Source organism: Antedon mediterranea, chromosome 9 (assembly GCF_964355755.1).
Source record: "Antedon mediterranea chromosome 9, ecAntMedi1.1, whole genome shotgun sequence".
NCBI classification, from domain to species: Eukaryota; Metazoa; Echinodermata; class Crinoidea; order Comatulida; family Antedonidae; genus Antedon; species Antedon mediterranea.
This window is the reverse complement of record NC_092678.1, coordinates 25106966-25133258: the sequence shown is the minus strand read 5'-3', so window position 1 is coordinate 25133258 and position 26293 is coordinate 25106966. Positions and strand designations below refer to the sequence as shown.

At 33.6% G+C, this 26293-nt stretch overlaps 5 protein-coding genes across 10 annotated transcripts; 3 read left to right on the top strand and 2 right to left on the bottom strand.

Moving 5' to 3' along the window:
• The first annotated feature begins 1987 nt into the window (after nt 1-1987).
• Nucleotides 1988-5536, top strand: LOC140058679 (monocarboxylate transporter 12-like). The gene is made up of 4 exons (XM_072104381.1): nt 1988-2177; nt 2730-2873; nt 4189-4971; nt 5367-5536. The coding sequence occupies exons 1-4, from the start codon at nt 1988-1990 to the stop codon at nt 5534-5536; spliced, it is 1287 nt and encodes a 428-aa protein (XP_071960482.1).
• Nucleotides 2801-11893, bottom strand: LOC140058678 (zinc finger MYND domain-containing protein 10-like). 4 transcript variants are annotated; one of them, XM_072104378.1, is made up of 13 exons: nt 11744-11893; nt 11450-11558; nt 10838-11005; nt 10289-10368; nt 9603-9672; nt 9382-9470; nt 9007-9107; nt 8559-8731; nt 7939-8064; nt 7564-7685; nt 6808-6930; nt 6361-6456; nt 2801-2882 (listed from the first exon to the last, which is right to left on the bottom strand). In XM_072104378.1, exons 1-12 carry the CDS (start codon nt 11839-11841, stop codon nt 6366-6368), a joined length of 1350 nt encoding a protein of 449 aa, XP_071960479.1. In that variant the 5' UTR covers nt 11842-11893; the 3' UTR covers nt 2801-2882; nt 6361-6365. The 4 variants fall into 4 exon arrangements, with proteins under 4 accessions (XP_071960479.1, XP_071960480.1, XP_071960477.1 ...); XM_072104379.1 differs by having other exon boundaries at nt 2857-2877; XM_072104376.1 differs by lacking the exon at nt 2801-2882 and adding an exon at nt 5862-6001.
• Nucleotides 11894-12154: 261 nt separating this feature from the next.
• Nucleotides 12155-14195, top strand: LOC140058532 (m7GpppX diphosphatase-like). Of its 2 annotated transcripts, XR_011847020.1 has the most exons (5): nt 12155-12536; nt 12895-13040; nt 13205-13429; nt 13596-13937; nt 13968-14195. XR_011847020.1 is itself a non-coding variant. In XM_072104186.1 (4 exons), the coding sequence occupies exons 1-4, from the start codon at nt 12209-12211 to the stop codon at nt 13866-13868; spliced, it is 972 nt and encodes a 323-aa protein (XP_071960287.1). In that variant the 5' UTR covers nt 12155-12208; the 3' UTR covers nt 13869-14195. The 2 variants fall into 2 exon arrangements, 1 of the variants encoding a protein (XP_071960287.1); XM_072104186.1 differs by having other exon boundaries at nt 13596-14195.
• LOC140058531 (ankyrin repeat and BTB/POZ domain-containing protein 1-like) lies at nt 14093-19180 on the bottom strand. Of its 2 annotated transcripts, none has more exons than XM_072104185.1 (13): nt 19107-19180; nt 18782-18859; nt 18418-18480; nt 18125-18180; nt 17871-18015; nt 17585-17744; nt 17393-17438; nt 17122-17238; nt 16480-16601; nt 15950-16042; nt 15553-15717; nt 15249-15449; nt 14093-14729 (listed from the first exon to the last, which is right to left on the bottom strand). In XM_072104185.1, exons 2-13 carry the CDS (start codon nt 18838-18840, stop codon nt 14523-14525), a joined length of 1434 nt encoding a protein of 477 aa, XP_071960286.1. In that variant the 5' UTR covers nt 18841-18859; nt 19107-19180; the 3' UTR covers nt 14093-14522. The 2 variants fall into 2 exon arrangements, with proteins under 2 accessions (XP_071960286.1, XP_071960285.1); XM_072104184.1 differs by having other exon boundaries at nt 19099-19172.
• Nucleotides 19181-22587: 3407 nt separating this feature from the next.
• On the top strand, nt 22588-25272 carry LOC140058355 (uncharacterized). The gene has a single exon (XM_072103917.1). It carries the CDS (start codon nt 22588-22590, stop codon nt 25270-25272), a length of 2685 nt encoding a protein of 894 aa, XP_071960018.1.
• The last annotated feature ends 1021 nt before the right edge of the window (nt 25273-26293 follow it).

Genomic DNA, 26293 nt, shown 5'->3' with positions numbered 1-26293 from the left:
GTATATTATATGTTTATAATCTAACAGTAGGGCCTACCCACACTCACAGTAATAAAGTTTATTTGTATATATTTTTATATTACATCTAACAGTACCAACACTCACAGTAAGAAATTTGCCATTCAAATTGCGATCAAAAGTGGTTAATACCTTAACACAGTATTGTACAGCATTGCAATACTATTTATGTTTATTCTCCAAGGGGGCCCATAAATCTAAATCTATACCTGTATTGTTAAACCAAATAATTTGGAATGTTCCATTCATCACAAATCAATACATTTGTAAAAACGTATATTAAATGTATCAAAATAGTATTTTTTAAAGAAAATCGGCCTGTCTTCAACATTATGATGCTGTACTCGAACTGTTCAACCGGTTTTCAGCTATTAAAAACAATTATCGTAGGAGGAGATAGGAAAATGCGAAGCCTCCTCGCATTTTTGTGGCGGGTATTTTTCAAGATGGACATCCATTAGACAGTGTATACCACGATCGGAAAACACCCCTATTTGGGGGCAAATCGTTGAACCTAAATTCGTTTTAATCGTCAATAACTAATTATCTAACTTAATTTAATTAGTAAACAGGGTTACATCAGGTGGTTAAAATCAGTACCGAAAGTACGAACCAACTTTATATACCATCGAGTAAAAATTCTAGAAGTAAGGCGCGATTTACCGAATTTTGCCCTTACGTAAATTTATATATAGATATTGTATGTATCCCTGTGACTCTGGTTTATAAAGTAAATCAATCAATCAATAAATAAATTGATAACATTCCCCACTTAAAAGCGGAGAAGCAGAACGAGCGTCGTAAGACATAAGAAAACTTTATTATCTCCAACAATCCAAAGAAATTAAACGCGCTTGCTAAAAAAGAGATGTAAAACATTAAAAATAACTAAGCTTCTTTTAAAAGAAAAATAGGTATTGCTAATGTTTGTCTTTTTAATAATAGATATTTAAAAACCCGGAGCTTCACTTAATATTAAAAAACAAAATATGTAAACAAATTAAAAAATTCAAATGGTCTATTGTTGTTATGTTAACACATTTTCTAGTCAATGGTATGTATGCTGGACAAGCATATGCTTCTATAGATACCAGTACATACTGTAATGCTATTTGACCTTAATATAAGTGCAATTTTACAACATCGGCTTGTGGCAATCACAATAAATAGGTCCTTGGGCTCTGTTCGTGACCCTCCAATGGTCCTTGGGCTCTGTTCGTGACCCTCCAATGTAATACTCGAAATTGAATGAAAGACTGTGTTTATTAATTATTCATGGTTTCTTACGATGCAGCGCTTTAGTATTGACAATGTTTTTGACGGTTCGGGCTTCCCATTTGAAAAATGTCATTGTATGTTTTGCTAAGAGTCGCATTTTCTCATTTAAATAAAACATTGTGAAATCGACTGCTGAGCGTTTTATTATTGCTGTGAGAGGAAGGAAGTTATCATGATGATGTTTGTTCAAGTGTATACCCTTGTTAAAATGTGGACTTTGCTGTGACAATGCATTGTGAAAGCTGTGCACTCAACAGCAATACAAGTTAATTTGTTCGACCAGTCTGACAAGTTCTGCAGTGTAGTAGTGTTACGGTAATGCAATATTCCTTTTCAAGATACAGGTATTATTAAACACGAATATTAAAGGGTAAATATAAGGTATTATTTTTATTTATTTATTTTATTTAACATCATCTTTATACAGGATTACACAATCAGGTAAAATAAAACCTGTTTTGCATTGTGGTCATGTCTTAAATACAAAATTTAGATATTATCATTACAAGTAGGCCTATTTGAACAGAGTGCTTGAAACAACGGATTATTAGACCGTCCCTTGTGATTGGTTAAAAATACGTGCGTTGCGTCCGAATGCGCACAAAACTTGAACGCACACTTGATAATTGATTTCTTTGTAGAATGTTAGTTGACTGGTTTTGGTGCTAGTGAACCTGTGACGTCAAACACAATGGCTTGCGTATGTTCTTGTAGGGAGGTTTTGCTTTTGGCTGGCATGCACATCATTGCTCTCACATCCATTGGAAGTGCTATTCCTTGTTTCAGCTTCTTCTTAGTTTCCATCAAGGATGAGTTCAACACCACTTCCGGATTGGTTGGGATAGCTAATAGCTTAAGTATAGGACTAACAGCACTGTTAGGTAAGTAAGATGTTGTCTGAATAATAGCTAAAGTATCGGACTAACAGCACCGTTAGGTAAGTAAGATGTTGTCTGAATAATAGCATAAGTATAGGACTTACAGCACTGTTAGGTAAGTGAGATGTTGCCTGAGTAATAGCTTAAGTATCGGACTAACAGCACCGTTAGGTAAGTAAGATGTTGCCTGAGTAATAGCTTAAGCATTGTACTAATAAAACCACTAGATAAGTAATATGATGCTTAAGTAAGTCATATCTTAAACATTGGATTAACAGCACTTTAGGTAAGTAAGATCATGGTAAGATGTAGTCTGAGCAATGGCTTAGATAAGTAATATGATACTTAAGTAAGTCATATCTTAAGCATGGGAACAGCACTGTTAGGTATTAAGTTGCCCCGAGTCATAGCTTAAGCAGACTAAACTAAGACTTAACAGCATGCCACTAGGTAAGATTCTAGATCAATAAAATGTTGAAGCATGGAGGTATAAATACCTCCATGGTTGAAGTATTTCCTTTTCGAATAACGCTAACATGATGTATTTTATATCAGGTCCTTTAGCTTCAACAATGAGCAGAAAGTATGGATACAGAAGTACAGTTGTGATTGGAGGGTTGTCATACTCATTAGGAATGATGATCAGTTCACAGGTCACTCAAGTCTGGCACCTATTCTTTTCACACTCACTCATGACAGGTAACTTTACTAAAAAAAATAAATAAAATAATAACTAAAATATTGTTTCCTACAGTACTTTATCAAAATACTTTTCCAGGACTTTTTTTGTCTAAAGCTCTGTCTACACTAACAAACTTTATGTAACAAAAAAATGTGACGTGCCCATATATGGACATGATGATGTCATATCACTACCATATTTGGGTATATCACTACCATATTTGGGTATATCCCTACCATATTTGGGCATATCACTACCATATTTGGGTGCATCATACTTTTTTTGTCAAACTAGATAGTGTAGACAGAGCTTAAATAAAAACTGCAGTAATTGCATGACATAAGGAAATAATAATTTGGTAAATAACTTGGACATAAACAATGAAGGTAGTAGCATTATGAAATTTGACCTGGACCTGACAAAAACAAGGTCAATATACAATAGATAAATATTTGTATAATCTATGTCAAAATTGTTTCATAACCCTAATCTACACTAATGCGATGTGTGCCCAAATATGGTAGTGATATGCCCACATATGGTAGTGATATAACATAATCATGTCCATTATATAGGCACATCACAATTTGTTGTCACAAAGTTTGATAGTGTAGACTGAGCTTTAGTTCAACACACAGCAGTTAGCGTTAGTTAGATAGAGATAGGACAGATAGGTATATTAAAACCAGCACAATGGATAGCAATAGATTAAGCCTATATTAAGATATATTTCCAATCTCGTTTGATATCACAAATATTACACAATACATAAGTAAATACTAATTTGAGACTAAGTGTAAAGAAACCAGATAATACTGTAGAATGTAATGTCATAATGCTACTGTTTGCATATGATCTGTGTAAACAGCAATAAAACCTCAAGTTTGAATAGCTGGAGCAATTACTGGCTACACAAAGATATCCTATAGCATGATTAAACATGCACAGAATTATTTTCTGCGAACTTTAACATACAGGTTTAAACATTCACTTAACATTTTACAGATAAAAAGAGATCATACCAAAAAAAATACACAAGGTAAAAGCACTTTTGTATATCGGTCAACCACAAATTATGGAACAACAAAAAGCAACTATAAATTTATGACACTTTCAACTTAAAAAAATTTAATCCAAAATAGTATTAGTAATAGTATTAAGTATGTTTTACCTTGAATTGATTTCATTATTTATATATACTCTATGTTTGTATTAAATTGTACATGTTCTACTGAACCCACTTTAGAAATCAATCCTTTAGCACTGAAAGACGGAATAAATAATCTTTTTCACAAATGAATAACAGTTTTTACAATTTTTCAAACTTTTTAGGTGCAGGAGTCTGCATTTGTTTTCAAACAATGGTAATATATGTGAATTTGAACTACAAGAGATCAGTCAGCATCGCTAATGGAGTTCTTTTTGCGGCAATCGGACTCGGAATTCTAATAATACCATTGGCGTGCTCAGTACTAAAAATGTATTACGGATGGAGAGGTTCACTGCTGATAATGGGGGCGGTATCTCTACACAGCGTTGTTATCGCAACTCTGATTTTCCGTAAAGACTTCTATCCGATGTCAGAAGATGATAAAAAATGTTCAATAGATGTGATTACAAATAATGAAGATCGAGACACAATTTTACACAATCTACGATTGTTTAAGAAATATCCACGTCTGATACTAATGACCGTAGCGACGTGTTTTATATGTGTTGGTTATTCAGGATTCTACGTACACCTGATCGCTAGTGCAATATATAAAGGCGTTACCGATTTCCAAGCTTCGATAATCTTTGGCGCATTTGGAATTGGGAATCTTGCCGGACGAGTGGCGAACGCGATACCGTTATACTTTGGTTGGATTTCAGAATATAACCTCTTCATCTTCTGCATGTTTGTCATCACGTGCACGATGTCAGCTGTGGCGGTATCGCAATCTTTTCCGTCTCTTCTAACATTCTCGTTAATAACTGGACTTTTCTTTGGCATCTACATCCCGCAAATACCAGCGATTGTCAAGGAGTTTGTTCCAAAACGCGTCTTTGCTCGAGCTTATGGCATCAGTCTTGTTCCTTCAGGATTCACTGCAATATTTGGTGGTTACATAGTAGGTAAGGAAATACTCATTTATTAAATGCAAGTATTTATGGGGCTGGGGTCTCAGGAATTTGAAATAAGCACTTCTGGACAAGCTAGGCACTGGATGAGAGAAGCCCTTGATCAATGATAGGACCAATCAAGGTGCTTTATACAGTCCTGTCTTAGTTTCATCCATCATTCAGATGAATGTAAAACTAATTGAAATTGTTGTTCGTGACAGATGTCGGCCATAATAATAGTTAATGACGTAACTCATAAATTACTGGACAATGAACAAAAAATCTTGAAAAGGCAGAATCTCATCAAGAATCAAACCAAGTGAGTTGAAAGAAATTATTATTAAAAAGACATCACCGTAGTTTTTCCTAAAAGATACATTGACACAACATTTTCTTTTTCATTTCAGGAGCGCTTTATGATAAAATTGGAAACTACAAAATATCGTTTTTCTTTGCTGCTGCCAACTACTTAATAGTAGGTATTATGCTAACAATAGCAGAGATTATTACCAAACTTCGGGGAAAAACACAGAAAATTAGTGAAGAAGAGGATTCAGATAAAGAGACACATGTATAATATCTTAAAACTGGTTCCACTATGTGAATATTAGCAAGAATCGAATATTCTTAAGGTTTGATAATTTGTTTGTGTGCCAAAAAGTACACTGATAAATAAATGAAGCATTGAGGCCAACTACGCTCACCGGGATTCAACTCAGACAGCACTGACAAGTCAAGACATTTTGTCCGGCCACCTTGTACGATGCTGTCTTAGTTGGTCTTCAGCAAACGCCTTCTAGTTGCTGTCTTAGTTGGTCTTCAGCAAACGCCTTCTAGTTGCTGTCTTAGTTGGTCTTCAGCAAACGCCTTCTAGTTGCTGTCTTAGTTGAACTTCAGCAAATGCCTTCTAGTTGCTGTCTTAGTTGGTCTTCAGCAAACGCCTTCTAGTTGCTGTCTTAGTTGGTCTTCAGCAAACGCCTTCTAGTTGCTGTCTTAGTTGGTCTTCAGCAAACGCCTTCTAGTTGCTAACCATATTTTTAGACTGTTTGTACATAAGAGTGAACATTAAAAAAAAATTTAAAAAACTGTATGATGTACGCACAACACAAGTAAACAAAATTTAACATTGAAAATCACTCACCGTAAACAGACAAATATCAATTGCTGTCTTGGATTTTAAAAGCTTTAGATTGTAAAATAGTGGAAAGAGAAGTTGCTTTCAATACTAATTTGAACTTATTAGTATAATTGGATTTTTTTATTAATAAAATACATACTGTAAAAAATGATTGGTAAGATTGGATTGTTCTCACAAAACACAATGAAAACAATGGAAGCGGAAAACAATTCCTTTTATGGAAAAATAAAAACATGCAGAAAAATGATTCTATTTTCAATTACCTCTGCTACGATTTTGTCGGTGCAGTTTTCAATTTATCTTTCTGGAGTAAGTCACAGACTTGTTTGTGTTTACACCAATGCTTAACTTGACATTCTCTACAAAATAAGAAACCCAAAATTAAGTTCCTAAAAATGATTACAAACATAAATGTAATTGATTCCAGAAAAAAGATTTGAGTTTGACCTCAGACGTGACGACTCTTGTCAATTGCTCTTTTAAATCTCGTCGTCGCTTGTGAGTTAAAAAGTGAGATGTGCCCAAATATGGCAGTGATATGCCCAAATATAGTAGTGATATGCTCAAATATGGTAGTGATATGACATCATCATGTCCATATATGGGCACATCACATTTTTTGTCACATAAAGTTTGATAGTGTAGACAGCGCTTAAGCCGTGTTATTGGCAACTGAATGTGATGCGTGTTATCGTTTTTATTGAACCTACCTTCGGCAGTACCATTCATTCTGACAACGTGAACATCTTTTGGTGGCAAGTTCCCCGCACATGACACATTTCGGTGGTTCTTTTATCAGGTCTTCAAGCATAACATCGTAAGTTTCTGCAAATCTGTGAAAGTATTTTTTGTGGTAAGTTTCTGTTCACAGCGTGTCAATGTAATGGCTGGAATTGAAGTTTTTGAGGTTTAGGTTTTATTGCCATTACTGCAATAACATTCTAAGATGGTGTTTGTTATTTATACTGGACGGCCTCTTTAGAGGACCTAGTTATGATCAGTGGCTGCACCCTACTGGGTGAGAAAATGGTAGTCACGATGCTAAAGAAATATAGTCAGAGGGCCTAGTTATGATCAGTGGCTGCACCCTACTGGGTGAGAAAATGGTAGTCACGATGCTAAAGAAATACAGTCAGAGGGCCTAGTTATGATCAGTGGCTGTACCCTACTGGGTGAGAAAATGGTAGTCACGATGCTAAAGAAATACAGTCAGAGGGCCTAGTTATGATCAGTAGCTGTACCCTACTGGGTGAGAAAATGGTAGTCACAGTGGTGCTGAAGAAATACAGTCAACTCTCCCAAATATCAGATTCTCTAAAAAGCAGAAAATCCACTAAAACTAGATTTTTCACACATTCAGAATACCAGCATTTCTGGAAAGCCATACATATTAGGGCAGCCCAGGGGTGTTTGGCATTGGGACAACTGACTGTACTATTTCTATTACAAACAATTCCTGTACCTACATCTTTGCTTGTTCTTTTAGTTGTTCATGTGGTGGGTTGAAAGCAGTCTTAACTTGATGCTTAGCAATCGCACCCCATTTGCCTTCATTTTCTGACAACAACATATCACGTATTTCTGGAACCTATTTAAGACAAAATTATTCTGAAAAATGAAGTTTACATAAGCATTCCAAGGATAAAACAACTTATTTTCACTGAATGAAGCATTTTAAATAATTAAAAGAATAATATACAGGTACTTAAAATTAAAACAATTAATTAATTATTAATTAATAAATTCATCTTAATTAATAAATTCATCTTGTTCAAATCAATTTTAAGTAGGGCTAATTTTTACTAGTTGGACTAACTTTACTGGTAGGGCTTACAAGTTACCTGCTCAAGTAGAAGGCCAGTGCGAGCTGGTGGTGGCTCCATCACTGCTAACGTTTCTAAGTATCGTTGAAGGTCACTCAGATTCGGAATTTGATCAATGGTGACCTCTGATAAATGACCTCTTAACTGAAAATAAAGTAACAAAAGATGTTGATGGGTTGATTGTGAATTTGCAAACATTTTAATCGTTTAAATTGTATAATTACATACATTATTAATATTATTTAAACGTGGTATGCAATTATGGTAGTAATATGCCCAAATATGGTAGTGATATTCCCAAATACGGTAGTGATATGACATCATATCCATATGATATTTTTTTGACAATTTTTTGACACATAAATTTGATAGTGTAGACAGAGCTTGGTTCCAATGCAAGGATGCAATCATCACAGTAATACTTGCATTGCGTTTTAAGTGTAAACCAAGTTTTAGGCATCCTGTAATTGACATTGCCCAATTATGGTAGTGATATGCCCAAATATGGTAGTGATATGACATCATTGTGTCCATATATGGGCACATCACACTTTTTTGTCACAGAAAGTTTGATAGTGTAGACAAAGCTTTAGATGCAATTAAAAAAATATATTTGTTACAATTTTAAAAAGTTTTACCTTTAAAATAGTTGCTTTATTAAAGGAATTGAATTCATATTTCTGTTGGCATGTTTCAGTCATCAGTAGGTTGAACACTGTTATCCAAACTTGTCCGTCCATCTTTGTAAGTTGTAGCCTTTCAGCTGCTGCTATCTCTGACCATTTACCATCAATGTATTTCATATGTTTACCTAATAACAAACAAAATTCATATTCCATCATAAAGCGTGGTTGCCACTAGAACGCAACGCAACGACATATTGACGCAAAGTGATGTATTGCGTAATCACAAGTGTGAACCGACGACGCAAAAGTGCTGTAAGCATTGTAGATTTGATTTCACTACTTAAGGATATCACTACCATATTTGGGCTTTTTTTGTCAAACTAGTTTGATAGTGTAGACAGTGCTTTATGTGAGTGATTGCACTCTGAAGCCTCAACAGACAAACAAACATATAACATACCATTGTTGAATGTACTCCAAGGTGGTGACTCCACTAACGATACTAACAAACAAGGTATGTCATGGGTATTTAGCAGTCTGGTTACAACACTTAATGGAAGGCTACAAACAAAACATACTGTACGTTAAGCTTGGTTCCCACTAGGACGTAACGCAATGCAAGCGTGTTGACCAATGAAAAGCAAAAGAATAATCCATCGCTTGTGATTGGTCAACTCACTTACGTTGCGTCGTTGCATCGCTAGTGGGAAACCAAGCTTAAAAGTGGGTTTATTATAAAAGCAATAACCTATAGTTAAGGTGATATCTACAATTGCTGTCAGTGTGGCGGTTAAAAAAACCCTTTATAAATAAAATAATACTTCGTTAATATTACCATGACATGTGGTCAGTGATATATCTGATAATGGACACAGATTTGATTCCCACTTCAAATCCTATTTTTCGTTCTTGATTCATCAGATGCTAAATATTAAAAAAAAACACACCAACATGAATAATCTAAAATTCACTGATTGGCAAAAGAAAACAAAGAGAGGGAGATCTGGTAGAAGTGAGAGACTCTATAATTAAAACAGGTACCATAGGCTTCCTTACTTGTAAACTAGAATCAGTTTCAATGGTTTTATCTTGTTCTTCTTGATAAAATTCTTCTCCCTCTTCCTGCCTATACAGTAGATAAAAAATAAAACAGAATGTTAATAGTAAAAAAATCCTCAAACAGCATTTTGAATAAAGATCACAGAGACAACACCTTGCTGAAGCTCTAATTACACTATTCATACATCAAGTTTGCCCAAATATGGTAGTGATATGCCCAAATATGGTAGTGATATGCCCAAATATGGTAGTGATATGCCCAAATAATGGTAGTGATATGCCTAAATATGGTAGTGATATGCCCAAATATGGTAGTGATATGCCTAAATATGGTAGTGATATGCCCAAATATGGTAGTGATATGCCCAAATATGGTAGTGATATGCCCAAATATGGTAGTGATATGCCCAAATATGGTAGTGATATGCCCAAATATGGTAGTGATATGCCTAAATATGGTAGTGATATGCCCAAATATGGTAGTGATATGCCTAAATATGGTAGTGATATGCCCAAATATGGCAGTGATATGCCTAAATATGGTAGTGATATGCCCAAATATGGTAGTGATATGACATCATAAAGTGTAGTGTAGACAGAGCTTAAGAAACACTCGAGTAGGCGGAGAAGGAATTTCAAAGTTTGATGGAGTTTCTTTTACAACTGTTTCATGTCATAATTACCTGGATAAAAGTGCCGTTATTTTGCGGTAACAATAATCAACAAGGTCCAGAATACTGTCTCCAGCTGCTTCACAGGTTTCCTACAAAAAAAGATTTTTTTAAAAACAATAATAGTCTTAAGCTCTGTCTACACTATCAAACTAGTTTGACAAAAAGTGTGATGTGCTCAAATATGGTAGTAATATGCTTAAATATGATAGTGATATGACATCATCATGTCCATATATGGGCACATTACATTTTTTACAACATCCTGGATTTATTTCTTGAATAAATAATGTGAACACTTGCAATGTGCAAAATTTTGTTTTTTACATTAATAATTGGCTCAGGTTACTTGAAAATACAATGAACATTTTTGTTCTTGCACATATTGAACTTCTTGTATAAAGCTCTGTCTATACACTATCAAACTTTATGTGACAACAAAAATGTGATGTACCCAAATGGACATGATGATGTCATATCACTACCATATTTAAACATATCATCACCATATTTGGGCATATTACTACCATATTTGGGCATATCCAACTATCTATGCTATACCTTGTAAAATAGCGTCGTCTCAAGTAGGTTACACAAGACTGCTTCGTGGTAAAGTGTCATGTACAGAAAAAATGTGTGTTTGGGTTCAAAGTTCATCTTTGCTATGATCGGCCAAACCTTCTGTTTCCATAATTCTAAAGCTAACAATTCATAGATTACTAGAGATACCTGTAATAAACAACATTATAATTTATATATTAATTATTATTATTATTATTATATAATTATTTATTCATTTTCACCACTAACTATACAATTACTGTATATATTTTTAATATACGACAGTTTAGTTGTGGCTTCTTTTTTTTAATTCTTGGTGAAAAGTGAATGAATGAAAAACTATTATATAATAATATTATAAAAATACATTATGTAATAATAATGGAGGCAGCAGCCAGTTCGTAATAATAATCAGAATATTTTGAGGAAATCAAAAATATATATTATGTTAAAAAATATCATTTAATACACGTATCGTAAACATATTAGAATATTTATTTGGTATCAAAGAAAAGATTAATTAAGGCATTGCACAAGATTTAAATATATGGTTTTATTAAATTATTATTATTATTAAAACAATTATTATTTAAATTAAATTATAATTTATACCTTATCATGTGATATCAAAATTTCTTTGATAAATTCATCTTGATTTACAGAAGCATTTCTGACAGCTTGCATGTTCAGTTTTTCAAGATGATTATGTTGTTTCATCCATCTGAAAAAAAAAAAACATTATTTATTGTTATGGAACAAAACGACCATGATCAGAAACGTCCCGCGCACCGAATCGTTCCCCTACTTCTATCTAATAATCATATTAGCCATCCGGCCTAGCTAGCTAGGCCTACTAGCTAGCCAGGCCTAAGCTAGCTAGGCAAAGTATAGATAAAATAAGACTACCTTAAATTTCCTATGTCTTTTATTTTAAATTGTTGTAAAGATTCAATATATGCTTCAGCTTCGACAAGTAAGACGACTTGAGAACCTTGTTGAGCCATTATATAAACGTATTTTAACTGTTAATTTTTGTACACAAAAACAGTGCGTGGGAAAAAATATTGCAGCAGCGCGTATCATGGTTGCCGTTGGTATCGACCTTTCACTCGCAACATTAACAACATTTTAGACAATTTAATAGCTAAAATTAATTATTAACTCGTTTAATATTTAAAAAAATTCATTATAATATGTTATTGAGTTTTTATTTATTTTGAAGTACAGCTTTGTATTATTTTTATTTCACTCAATTGGCAAAAGTGAGATAGTTAGTGACCCAGGGTCAAGCACATGTCACAACAAAAAAATCCGCGAAACTCAACAAAACGACGGTAAACAAAACAGAGAAAAACAAGCAGGATCGAAAGGATGAGTTCTGTAGACGCAAAAGAACAAGCTACAAAGAAACGAAAAATCGACGAAGAGACAACTCAGCAAGAATTAAAATCATTTGATGGATTCACAATTACAAAAATTTTAAATGAAAATGCTTCAAATAAAAGTATTTTTGTTCTGGGAAAGTTCTCAAAAGATGAGAAGTGTAAGGAGGAGGAGAATGCGGTAGTTATTCTAGAGAAAACACCGTTTTCAGAAGAGACTGTCGGCAATCTTCTTTCATCCAAGATGGAACTGTCTCTTCAAATGCAGAATGATATATATGGCATGTTTACCGGATACCCAGACAAATTGCTTAATGGTATCTATTCAGTATTAGCGATTAACCTGGATTAAAAAAAAGTCAGAAAGAATATTAATATTGTATTAAAAGAATTGTCTCTATTCATTCTTTGTCAATGTTTTATTTTGCATTAAATTCTTTTTTTTTTGCTTTTTAAATTAATATGTGTGATTATTATTAAATTAAATATTAAATCACATTATTTCTTATTGTCAAGGAGGGATGGTCAAGATGACATACTGTATAAATAATAATCTTGTTTTAATAATTATATAATTTTTTTATTGAACTAAAATGTTAAACAATGTGAATGGTTTACATGAAAAGAATTTAACATTTGTTTCTCTGAAAAAGCCAATAATTGTTTTTCTTTTAGGTGTGAAAACAACAGTTATCTATCCTGCAACAGAGCGCCACATACAGAAGTACACCGCACAAAATGTGAACTTGATATGCGAGAGTTACGAGGACTACGTCAATATTACACTACCATATCTACAATCACAGAAATTTAGTCTACAGGTAAAGTACTACATGCTTTACTCGTTGAAAAATCATAAGTTGAGATTTCTTCATTGTTTAACACAATGTTTTCTTGTTTTGAAGAATTTTTATTTCTATTAATATTTTAGTTTTAAATGTAATCTTAAAATCTGTTACTATAACAATATTTTTCTTTCATCTAGTGGGTTTACAATATTCTGAATAAGACATCAGAAGCTGATCGTATTATCTTTGAAGACGAGGATGAAAACAATGGATTTGTATTGTTACCAGACATGAAATGGGACAAGAAACAATTGGAGAATCTCTACCTCATTGCTATATGCCACAGGAAAGACGTCATGAGTCTCAGAGACTTAAATGAAAAACACTTACCATTATTGAAAAATATTCAAGAAAAATGTAGAGTAAGTTATGTTTAAGTGATTTTGTGTTACGGTTGTATTTTTTGGAAAAAAAAAGTTATGTGTTTATTTAAAAATAATTTATCCAACTCTCTAGATACCGGTAATGTTCATAATTCATTTCCCAAAAGTATTTTTCTCAACTTATTTCTTGTTTTTATCTCTACAGATTGCTGTTAAAGAAAAGTTCAACGTCGGACCTAGCCAGCTGCGAATGTACGTCCACTACCAGCCTTCGTATTATCATTTTCACGTGCATGTTACACACCTCAAGTTTGAAGCCCCCGGTATCCAAGTGGGACGAGCGTACCTGCTGTCAGACGTCATTGAGAATATTGAGATGGTTGCCAACTACTATCAGAAAAAATCAATGACTTTCTCTCTCCGGGAAAACGATGGCCTTTTAACAAAATTTAAAGAAGCTGGGAAATTGTTACAATAATGTTGTTACATTATGAATGAATGTGACAGACAGAATAACAAGTACATTACTGTAACAAAACATCATCAGGTTTTAAGAGTAAAGCATAACATGATGCAGACACTATATAAAACAAAAACTGGAATTAAACCATCACTGTCAAACACAATCTTTATGATACAGTAATCTGTTAAGTATTAACTTATTTTTCCAATAAATAATTCAAAAATAATTATCAATAAAAATAATAATCAATAATACAGTTTAATTGTTGATCAAAAGCAACTTGTAAGTATTATAAAAAGCCCAATACTAGATTCCATTGACTGTTCTGTTATTATCAAATTAATTAGAATTAAAACAGTTACAATATGCAGTGTGTACTAGTCATTTTTTCACTGGGAGGAAGGGAATATTTACAATTATTATTAAATTTACTACACTTTAGTAATTGATAAAATAGTCAAAAATGAATTAGTTAAAACAAAGTTATCTTAATAATAATAACCTAATTTTATAATTTTCTAAATCGAAAAACAAATTTGTTTAAATACTATTTTTCATTTTATATATAAATATAATTTATATTCTTTTAGTTTTATAAATTCTAATGAAATATTTTATAAATTATTTACAATAAAAAACTATGAATTCTAAAAAAAACTAAAAATAATCTTAACAAATGAGGTCAAGTTGCTCCAGGAACTTATCTAACAAATTCAACTTCTCCTGAGCATCTGCTATTGCACTTGTCGTCTGCACGTTGCAACTGATGTGGTGGCGCATGTCGTCAATGATCGGAATTGAGTCTATTTCTTCTCTTTCTTGAACGTTTGCAGCGTCTTCTTGAACTAGTATTGCGAAATCTTCATTTGTTACCATCTGTGAAAGTGTAATGAACAAGTCGTCATGAGGAAATTTCCCGAATAATCAGAAACGGTACTGGGTTTGGTTTGTATCTCTCTCCAATCTGCCATCTCCTTCAATTTTTTTTTTCATAACAAAATCTACTTGTCACTGTAATCAGTGACATCTTTACCATCAAAACTATCATCAGTCACTATAACACCTAATGTTATAGTAAGCTTTCAATTTGGAGGGGATTTGTACCAAGAACCTACAAATACTGTGTCATAGTCAATGCCTGGATACTAGACTTGCCCCAAGTCTGTAGTTATTGTCTTTTTTATGTTAGTCCGTCAGTCGGCGTTTCGATTTTTTTCTGAACACTATGAAAATACACAAACTCCTGTATTATAGGTATGAAATGCCATATGTGCCAAAATATTTATCTTGTTACTAATTTCGGTCTAGACACATGCAAGTGAACAAAGAAAACATTCCTACACGACAAAAGTAGTTTCTAAGCAGTCGCAAATCAAGAGCTGTTACTACACAAACCTTGTCCACAATCTTTGCCATATATTCCACACATTGATCTTCAAGTCGCACTAAGTTAAACATCTTAGCAACCCTAAGTATTGTCAGAACACTGCCCTCTGTAAGATGACCTCCAATCTCATTGGCACACAGTCTCTTCAGTCCAGACAACAGATACATATCTGCAGTTACCAATACTTCATAGCTGTTGTCCTCCGAAATCTAATTATAACAAAATTAAAAAATATCTTTATATCATGTCTACATGTATATGAAGTGAAATTCCTTAATTATTATTCCAAACAAAATCTTTGAACGTACATACCTCCACTTTGTTTGTGTAAATATAGTTGACAACCGTGGAGAACACTTGTGTGGAGACGCCTTGTAGCGTAATCTTTTGTACAAGACAATCATCATCTTCTGTCAACTCACTGAAATGATTGGATAGCAATCCTTTGAAGTAATCGCTTCGACCGCAGAAAAACACCTACGACAAACAAACAAACAAACATCATTGATAGTGATAATTATAGAGTTTAACATCTCCTTTATGTGATTAAAAAATGCGATGTGCCCATATATCGACAGGATGATGTCATATCACTACCATATTTGGGCATATCACACTTTTTTTGTCAATTTTATGACGACGGTCACTCGTTCTATGCTTTTACAGCATCTATCCACTTCTTCCACATCTTTAATGTTGAAACACTTGCCTTATGACAAAAAAAACGGCTTTCTTCAACTTGAAAACAAATATCACAGAATGGTGGCAGCAGATCAGACTGAAACGGAAGACCCATCTCCATCTGTAATTAAACACAAAAACTAATTTAAAATAAACTGTAATTAAACACAAACAAACAAAAACTAATTTAAAATGAACTGTATAAGAAAATGCATACTCTGATGTGACAATTACAACAGATTCACAAAATATAGAAAGTTTGTAATCTGCTCCAACTTAGCCTGTTTTCTTGTCGATGTTATTCGACGCTATCATCTTTAATCGTTAACAGTTCAACGAAAAAAAAAAAAAAAGTAATAGTAAAGTAAAAAAAAGTAATTAAATAACTGTTTTACTGATCAACGCATTCACTGCTGTTCAACAGATTCTCTGTATCTCCACATTATTAACAAATATGGATACTCGCAACGGATTCACAAATAAAGTGAGATTTTGGTGAACTTTAGCAACTCAAACCAAGAGTTCAAAGGTAATCTGTGACCTCACGACGTGACCTACCCAATTTGGTAATGCAGGCATCGCCATGTCAGCCAAAGTCTGGAAATCGTCTTTTAACGATTGAAATTCGTTTGGCGTTTCTATACATAGAATGTTCACATCTGTTCCTGGTTTTTCATGAACTAAATTGAAGAAACACAACACAAATTTGAATAATAATTAGATAAACTAGACAATAAATGGTGGAAAAGCTACAGAATTAATATTGAATAAGATGAATGTTTAATAACTACTTAATGTTGGTTTAGTGTTAAATGTATAGTAAAAGCCTACAGTAGTCTATACTAAGAAATACTAATACCGGTACTAGTAGTCCACTACTGTATCGTGTCTACACAGCTAACAAGTTGGAGGAAACAATGGCTGATTTCTTTGTGTCTGGTGTAATTCTTATAGAGGTTCATAATTTTAAAGGCAGTAATATTGGGTTCAGTAGTTATTTATTCATAATTTACATTTCCTTTGATTTTTAAATAGAAATACCTTATAGATTAGTTTTATGTGTTAGATTTGAAAATAAGAAACTTTTGATTAGAAAGAACTGTAAAATATATAGTTATTTGGTCAGAGAAGTTTGCTCCACTTTATACTACAGTAAGTAAATACAAGAATACTTAGGAACATATATTCTTTTATTTTTACCAAATGTGTAAACAGTTTTCAGCTTTTCTTCTATTTCTTGCTGAAGGTATTTCAGCTGGAACTTGTTGGCAAACTGTAAGGCATCTTCCACACAATCCAGCTGTATCTGAAAAATTCCTTAAAAAACAAAATTAAATTGTCTGGTCAGAAACCTTTTATGGAGATAGTGCAAGTGAATGCCTCAGTTTGAGACGTTCCTGTCCCCACAATAACACGGGTATCGCTTGTCTACATATGTTTACTTTTTAGTGAATAAAATCAAATTCAATACCTGTATACAGATACTTCAGAATGGCTTGAAAGGCCTGAGGTCTCACCTGAAAAAATGTATTTTAAGTTATTACCAAATTTAATTAAAAATACAAATGTTTCAGACAGGGATTTATTGTCTCTAATATCAAATTAATAGTACAACCTGCATGGAATAAGACAATGTGTAATTAGGATCTTAAAACAACATTACCAGTTCATGCTTGATGTGTATGGTGTTCCTATGCTTCCATTTTCCCTCAAGTAATTCTGCTAAATATTGGCAGCGAGTTGCTAGGATACAACGATGACTAATGTATGTCTCATCATGAATAACAAATTGAATATCTTCGTACAATCCGCCTTCTAAAGCCCTGGAAAAATGCAAATATTGATATATTTTAAATTACAATTACTGTATGTAAATATAATGTATATATTCACAAGTATATGACTATACTAACTTGTTTGTACCATTGTACAGACATGTGTGTGTTTACCTCAATAAGAAGTCTTGGTACTCGTCTCGCTTCCTACTACCAGTGTTAACAGCCTTATATCCTTTCAGAACGTCTCTGATTTCATCAGTGAGGGCGCCATATATGCATCGTTCTCCGTCAAAAGTCTTTGCTTCACAACGTGCTCCTACAAGTACAAACTTTAATTAAATCATTTTTCCATAATTTAGAGGTTTATTTTATTGATTCATTAATCTTAGAAGAAACTTATTAATAATACATCTATCATACTGTACCATTATCTAGTAGATATCTAACTACATCCAAATGTCCACACAAACAAGCATAATATCTACAACAAGAAAACAATATTTTAGATACAATAATTAACTGATGGAATAAGTTCTATACAGAAATTGGAAGCTATCAGGATTTTGTTCTACACTATCAAACTTTATGTGACAACAAAGTGTGATGTGCCCATATACGGACATCATGACACCATATCACTACCATATTTGGGCATATTACTACCATATTTGGGCATATCACTACCATATTTGGGCACATCACACAAGTTTTTACCTACAGTGGAGTACTATCCCAAGTATCACGGATATTTACATCAACTTCTTTCTTCTCCAATAGGTATCTAAAGACGGTAACAAAATAAGTATGTATTAAAGATAAGTCACAGGTTAAAAGCAAACATTTTTACTATCAATCAGGAAAGGCAGTTTTACTTTTTTAAGTGTTGTGAGAAAAATAAAAAAAGTTAAGAATGTTAGAATCTAGAATAACAATGTTAAGGGTCAACATACTAGAGTTTCAATTACAACACAATCGAGGTCCTCCACAATCACAGATTGTAATAGTAATAATGTGAGAGGTGTTTTAATATACATGTGATAGTATGGTAACTATCTCAAGAGGTCATTGACCTTTCAACCTACTTTACTTGATACAGGTCTCCTGCTTTACAGCATAAGAACAGTTCTGCCTTGCTCCCCATGATGGTGTCATTGAATGCACTGCAAATAAAAGACAATAGATATCATTTCGGCGAGGCCCGATCGTCTCTATAATGGGCCCGATCGTCTGTTTATCATAATACCAGCCTCCCTACCCTGCCTGGGCCTGGTTGGATCATATTGGCAAATAAATAATAATATGCAGTAGGCCTAGGCCATCCTAGCTCCAGTAGTAGTACTAGAAGAGGCACATATATGCCCATTTTATGTTTATTTATAATTAGTTTACTCAAAATAACCTAAAAACCTCGAAAATCCTCCAAATAATCTAAACTCCAAATTGCTCTTCTTGCGATGTTTTCACTGAATTTCCTCAAGCGTGACGAAGAGTTACTAGTTACCAATAGAGGGGGTAGTTTTGTTTTTTGCTGCTGTCATACATTTTGACAACATTTGTTGGGCCTAATTTTGACTTAAACCGTGTTATAGTTATTCGTTTAAAAGTCAGCAGTGGTCTATCCATGTTGAAGTGCTCGGATACTAGTTTTAAATGAATTATTTCATGAATATTAGAGGTGGAAAAATGCATTTTATTTTTTATTTCCTTTCAATACGGGAACTTTTGAACTGGGATCACCAATAGAGGGGGTAGTTGTGGTTTTTGCTGCTATCATAAATGTTGACAATATTTGTTGGTCTAAAAACCGTGTTAAATTCATTTTTTTTTAAAGTAAGCAGTGGTCAATCCATGTTTATGTGCTAGAATAAGAGTTTTAAATTAAGTATTTAATGAATATTAGAGGTGTATTATGATAGGAAAATATATTTTATTTCTTTTCAGTACGGGAACTATTGTACTGGCCGGATTATCAATAGAGGGGGTAGTTGTGGTTTTTGCTGCTATCATACATTTTTTAAACTAAATTTAAATCAAAGAGTGGTCTATTGATGTTGAGGTTCTAGGAGGATACTAGTTTAAAAGAAGTATTTAATGAATATTACATTGTATTATAATGGGAAAATACCTTTTATTTTTATTTCTTTTTAGTACGGGAACTATTGTACTGGGATAACCAATAGAGGGGGTAGTTGTGTTTTTTGCTGCTATCATAAGTCGTTAAGTTGTACCAAAGAATATATATCACAAGAATGAGTATTCCGCGATTTTTGCATGAGGAATTTGTAACAGAGAGCTCCAGTGAGTGATGCCCGCCCTCATAAGGGCGGATGTATACATACTAAATAAGACTTGATTTAATAGATATTATACATGTCACATTAAATAGAATTATAATAATAGTTTTTGCAATTGTAAACTATTTTATAATACATATTTATTAACAAACTAGTGTACATTCACTTTTACAGACAATTATTTACTAACATGCTAAGTTAGTTCACAAAAAAGGCCTAACACAGCAACACCAAAAATCCATGAATCGTTACTCAGCACGGCCTATTCTTTACCATTGCCGTGTACTACTCTACGCCCGGTAAATTAAGTATTGTTTTTATGATATAAATTAGTATAAAATACATGTTATTAATAGGACAAAATGTTAAATGTTATTAACATTTATTTGTTTTACCAGAAACAAGTTAAATATAGGAATATTATTAAACAATCCTTCGTGAAAACGCGTAAACACCAACACGCCCGGTCACGCTATCGTAGCGCCCGGTTGATAAAGCAAACTGTTTATACGGCAGTTTTTACTAAATAAATTGCATAAAACGAACAATTAAATATCCAAATAGTATTTAACATGATGTTGGCATGTAGTTGATAACATTTTTTATCATGAAAATACTACCGGTGGTCTAGCCTTTGATTATTGAAACCGTCACAAAAAGTTGTATACATCCCAGATACATCCACACTTATGGCGGCGCCCTACCACATGGACAATATTACTGTTACAGGGAAAATCGCGGATTACTCATTCTTGTGATATATATTCTTTGGTTGTACTGATAGGCTCGAACTACGAGGGACGAGACGCGGGACGTTTAAATTCTAATCTCAATTTAGCTGAATTTCTTCAAGTCTTCAACAACATGTTTATTTAAAAGGTATAACGTTAGGTATATCTCAACTTGAGGAATCCAACCATAGTTTATATCTTGAGAAAATAAGCAGTAAATGGTGAGTTTTCATATAACTATTTTACTAAATTTCCAAGGCCAACGTAGCAGAAGTGTACATCTCTCACTGGGGAAAGATAGCGTCCTGTATAGATAGAGAACAATAGACAGCTTGTTTAGGCCCACGCTAATACTGCTGGACCACGCCAACCAAGCTATCCTACATCATTGAAATATTTAGACCGTCTGGGTGCTGTATATTTATCTGGATAACTGTAAGTCGGAAAACGTTCCAGAACTATTATAAGAAGTTATCTGAACGATCTGAATGAACCAGATACCAAATGATAGTTATAATAATAATTAATTCGACATAGATCCTAAATTAAATCTTAAATATGGCGTCTACAAACCGAACACCTCCGAGACCTCAATCCCCTCAAAGCTCGCAAACCAAATCACAACAACCTTCAACAAGCACGTCTAGTATCACTAATCGGACGATTAAATGTGTAGAGCATTGTATGTTAAATCATATCGCCAAAGGAAAAAGCATCGAATGCTCATTTTGCCAAACTGATTTTCACCCACAATGTATTGGAATCTCCGCAACTGGAAAGCGAGCAACCAGTTGGTTTTGCGAATCATGTAGAGGAATACCAAACACTATAACTTCACTACGAAAATCATTAGATAAACAATTTAAAATCATCAATGAGATCAAAGAGCAAAATAACATTCTTCGACAGGAAAATAAACAACTAAAAGATGACTTAGAACTGCAACGCAATGCTATGTGTGACCAAACAAAGAATGACCGTACCAAAGATCTACACGAAAGAACAAATGGTATACCATTGAACACAGACACCCTTATTATAGGAGACTCAATAATCAAGAATATTAATGAAAGAGGATTGCTGAAGACTAAAGTTTCTTGTCTACCCGGAGCAAAAATGAAAGATATAAAAGAATCATTGAGATCACTAGACGCGAACAGTTTTGATACCATAATAATTCATGGCGGAACGAACGACTGCACAAAAGACGAGGATGCAAACAACGCCCCAAACGAGTTCGCACAAATAATACAGGATGTTAAAACGAAATCGCCCAGCACATCCATTATATTATCAACAATATGTCCTAGACAAGATGTTATGGAACATCAAGGTAGAGTAGACAAACTGAACAGGGAAATCAAAGGAATCGCGTCAAAAGAGGACTGTAAAATAATTGACAACGACACAACCTTCAAACTGTACAATAACGAATGTGAAAGTGGATCCCTCAATAGGAGTAGACTTCACCTCAGCAACTACGGAACGAAGAAATTACTGACCAATATCAACAAAGTACACAGGATTGTGAAAGATAAAGAAACAAACAAATCGCACCGAACTTCATCAGGCCACTACTCGTCGCCGATAGGAACACAGGGATATCGCAACAAACAGCACCGTCCAAACACTAACTTAAATTATCGACACAATAGTAGACAAATACAAACAAACAGAACCGGATGTTACTACTGTGGTGAAAGGAACCATCAGATGAAAGACTGTAAACATGGTAAACCAGTACAATGTCACGGATGCTTCGAATTTGGACATAAGAACTATCAATGTCGACTTCCATAGGAAACAGGCAATGAAGTAAACGCCGATCCTGAACCAACCAGGAGAAACCTGCGGGGTAATGTAATGTCTTTTAATCATGACAATATATACGATTTCTTAATTGACGAATGTAATAACAATACCTGTATAAATGAGATAACAATTAACAAAAATAGCGAAGATATCGCTAGTATCAATAGTGTAAATCCTGATCCTATGTTAAACTACGTGCCTCCAAATAAGATTAATCATAAACATGTTAAAGTTAGACGAGGTAAAAAGAAATCTAAATCATGTAATACTAATACTAACATTAAAATAGCATACAATAATATCAGAGGCTACAAAAGCAAAAAGTATGATATCCAAAAATTTGTAAACATCAATAAAATTAATTTATTTGGAATAGTCGAATCATTTCTAAAAGATAAGGAAGAAATACAAATCAAAGGTTACAATTGGATTGGGAAAAATAGATCATCATATACTAAAAAAAGTCAAGGCGGGATCGGCTTCCTAATTAGGGACGACATTAAGATCATAGATGACAATGTATTAGATACGAGATGTGATACCCTCGAACGACTATGGGTAAAAGTGCAATTTAATAGTTCTACCAATTCAATATATTACATAGCTTTAGTTTATTTTCCATGTGAAGGAACCGATCGCAACTTGACTGATGAGATGTTTGTCTCCTTATTAGCGGAAAATTTAGAGATCTCTCAAAATGACAATGATGCTAAAATAATAATTCTTGGAGATTTCAACGGCAAAATTGGTCACTTGATTAACGATGGAGACGAATCTATAAACTATAATGGTCAAGGACTTATTGATTTTAGTAATGATGGTGATCTGTTTATCCTCAACGGTAGTGAAAAATGTACAGGAGTATTTACGTGGGTAAAGAATCAACATAAAAGTGTTTTGGATTATGGTCTTGTATCAGCAAATATTCAAAAAGATATAAATGAATTCATGATAGATGACCAATGTAACTTTCACATAGGTAGCGATCATAACATGATTATAATTGATATGAATGTGGAATCATTTAATAATAATAACACAATCCCTGAAACATTTAAACAACGATGGGATATAAAGTATAACCACGATTGGACAACGTTCCAAGAGGACCTTGAATCTAAATTCACTAACTGGGACCCAGCCCATTTAAATGCTAACGAAGCTTGGGAATCGTGGAAACGCCTTGTAGTGTCTGCTGCCGAAGAGACAATAGGCTATAAAAAACAGTCCAGAAAAAGTAAACAATGGTTTGATTGTGATATTGAACAGTCAATGGAAAAACGAAAAAAAGCGTGTCGAGCACACCGAATATATTGTAAGAACAAAACTAATTCTGACTTTAATAAAACTATAAGAGATAATCTCTGGAAAGATTATCAAACTAAACGAAACGAATGTAAAACATTAATTAGACAAAAAATGATGCAAATCCGGATGGATAGATGTTCAAAAATAATGGAAAAAGGCGGACCTCAGTCTAGAGACTTCTGGTCAGTTTTAAAAGGAAATAAACGAACAAACAATGTTACATCTATAATAATTCCGGGAACGGACAATGTAACATCAGACGCACCCATAATTAAGTCCTCGTTAACCAATTACTTTAATACCTTAGGTAAGAAAAACTTAGATGTAGAGAATGATCTATTTAATGACAATTTAGCTGACAGCTACAACATGAATTTTCAAACCGCTACTCTGGATAAACTCGAATTCTCATGTGAAGATGTAAAATACGCAGTCTCCCTATGTAAAAACAACAAAAGCCCGGGCAATGATAATATTTCTAACGAATTGATAAAAAACGGCGGTAACACAATTGTTGCAACACTGTATAAACTGTTTAAAAGGCTCTCCCATCTCGAATGTATACCAGATGAATGGAACAACGGCACAATAGTTCCTATATTTAAAAAAGGCGACCGGCGAAATTTAGATAACTATAGAGGAATTACCTTAAACTCATGCATTGCTAAGATCTATAGCCGAATAATTTCTCGAAGAATATCAGAATTTCTTGAAGAGTATGATTTATTAACCGAAGCACAAGGGGGCTTCCGTAAAGATAGACAATGTGAAGACCATATCTTCACCCTTAAAAGCTTGATAGCTACTCGACAAGCCGAGGGTAAAAAGTCATTTTTGGCTTTTCTTGATTTCCGAAAAGCATTCGATACAGTCTGGAGAGAAGGACTAATAAAAGCATTACGCCGAATCGGTATAAAAAGTAACCTAATTAATATCGTACAAAATTTATATGAGAATGTTAAATGTAAGGTCCAATTTGCTAATTTAGAGACGGAGTTATTTGATATCGATGAAGGTGTTAAACAGGGATGCTCGTTATCGCCAACACTCTTCTCAATATACATCAATGAATTACGTATAATGCTTAACAACTCAGATCTAGGTGTTAACATCTTTAACACTAAAATTAATTGTTTATTATGGGCCGACGACGTCGTGCTAATAGGAGAAAACGAGAAGGAACTTAAAATGCTCCTACAAACTACTACAGAATTTGCTAAAGAATGGAAAATGTCATTTAATTATGATAAATCAAATGTCCTTATCACAAGACAAAGGACCAACTTATATAGAAAATGGAGGTTAGGAAACAATTCTATAACAGAAACTGATAAATACAAATACTTGGGAGTATATATTTCTCGTACGTTGTCGGACAATCTTCACATAGACGAAGTTATCAAGAAGGGTAATCGCATCATTGCATAGGCCTATATTAAATCCATTATAAATGAACAAGATGATTTTAACAGAATTTATTACGGGGACCTATTATGGAAATCTATCGGAATCCCTACCATTAATTACGCATGCTCAGTTTGGTACTGTAACGGAAAAACAACAATGGCAAAAGTTGAAAACCTGCAGTTTTTAATGGCGAGAACCATTCTTAAGGCTCCGCGTAACGTTGCAAAAGAGGCTCTATATGGTGACTTGGGCTGGCAATCACTAGAATCGCTTCAAAACTACTCTCGGATTAAATATTTTAACCGCCTAAAAAACATGGAGAAGGACAGATGGTCCAATGTGATTTTTAACGCCATAAACATTCTTGAAGATAAATTAAAATGGGGATGGTTAAATCAGGTTAAAGAAGCCTTACATAAATGTAACATGGGTGATATGTTCACCAACGAATCACCTGGTAAGTGGTTAACTCAATTTAAATGCAAGAACAAAGATATCGATAATAACGAATGGCAGAAGAGAGCACAATCAAAATCTTCTCTGACACAATATATATTGTACAAGAATAAACCGATACTAGAACCATACCTTCTTTACAAAAATGACTTTAAAAGAAGTTGTTTGAAATTTAAGGCGAGATCGAACTCTCTAAACCTTGAAGGTAGGAAACAGTCATGGTCACCCACGAGTACGGGTATGTGTGCACTCTGCAATAATGACACTGAAACTATCGCACACTTTATGTTAGAATGTAATACATTTAGTAAATTAAGAGAAGAAATCTTCTACCCAATGAAATTACAATTAATGAATAACGGGTTTGAACATTATTGGAAATCTTTCTACGAAGGAACCTCTGAAATGAAATTACATTTGTTATTAGACAATTTATATAATGAAAACGTTGTTCTTGGGGAAATTTTTGACTTGGCTTGTAAAAAATACCTACAAAGTGCCTGGGATACCAGGTTAGATATATATAAGAAATTACCAACATTACCCCAATAATTAGCCTATTTGGCTTTTACATTGATAAACTAGT

Coding starts and splice junctions, on each gene's coding strand:
- LOC140058679 (XM_072104381.1), top strand. CDS start 1,988: ATGGCTTGCGTATGTTCTTGTAGGGAGGTTTTGCTTTTGGCTGGCATG. Junction 2,178..2,729: donor AGGACTAACAGCACTGTTAG/GTAAGTAAGATG, acceptor ATTTTATATCAG/GTCCTTTAGCTTCAACAATG. Junction 2,874..4,188: donor TTCACACTCACTCATGACAG/GTAACTTTACTA, acceptor CAAACTTTTTAG/GTGCAGGAGTCTGCATTTGT.
- LOC140058678 (XM_072104378.1), bottom strand. CDS start 11,841: ATGGCTCAACAAGGTTCTCAAGTCGTCTTACTTGTCGAAGCTGAAGCA. Junction 11,006..11,449: donor TTTTGATATCACATGATAAG/GTATAAATTATA, acceptor TGTTTATTACAG/GTATCTCTAGTAATCTATGA. Junction 6,457..6,807: donor AATGAATGGTACTGCCGAAG/GTAGGTTCAATA, acceptor CTTATTTTGTAG/AGAATGTCAAGTTAAGCATT.
- LOC140058532 (XM_072104186.1), top strand. CDS start 12,209: ATGAGTTCTGTAGACGCAAAAGAACAAGCTACAAAGAAACGAAAAATC. Junction 12,537..12,894: donor CCCAGACAAATTGCTTAATG/GTATCTATTCAG, acceptor TTTTTCTTTTAG/GTGTGAAAACAACAGTTATC. Junction 13,430..13,595: donor ATATTCAAGAAAAATGTAGA/GTAAGTTATGTT, acceptor TTATCTCTACAG/ATTGCTGTTAAAGAAAAGTT.
- LOC140058531 (XM_072104185.1), bottom strand. CDS start 18,840: ATGGGGAGCAAGGCAGAACTGTTCTTATGCTGTAAAGCAGGAGACCTG. Junction 18,481..18,781: donor GGAGACCTGTATCAAGTAAA/GTAGGTTGAAAG, acceptor TACCGTCTTTAG/ATACCTATTGGAGAAGAAAG. Junction 17,439..17,584: donor TACACATCAAGCATGAACTG/GTAATGTTGTTT, acceptor ACATTTTTTCAG/GTGAGACCTCAGGCCTTTCA.
- LOC140058355 (XM_072103917.1), top strand. CDS start 22,588: ATGTCTTTTAATCATGACAATATATACGATTTCTTAATTGACGAATGT.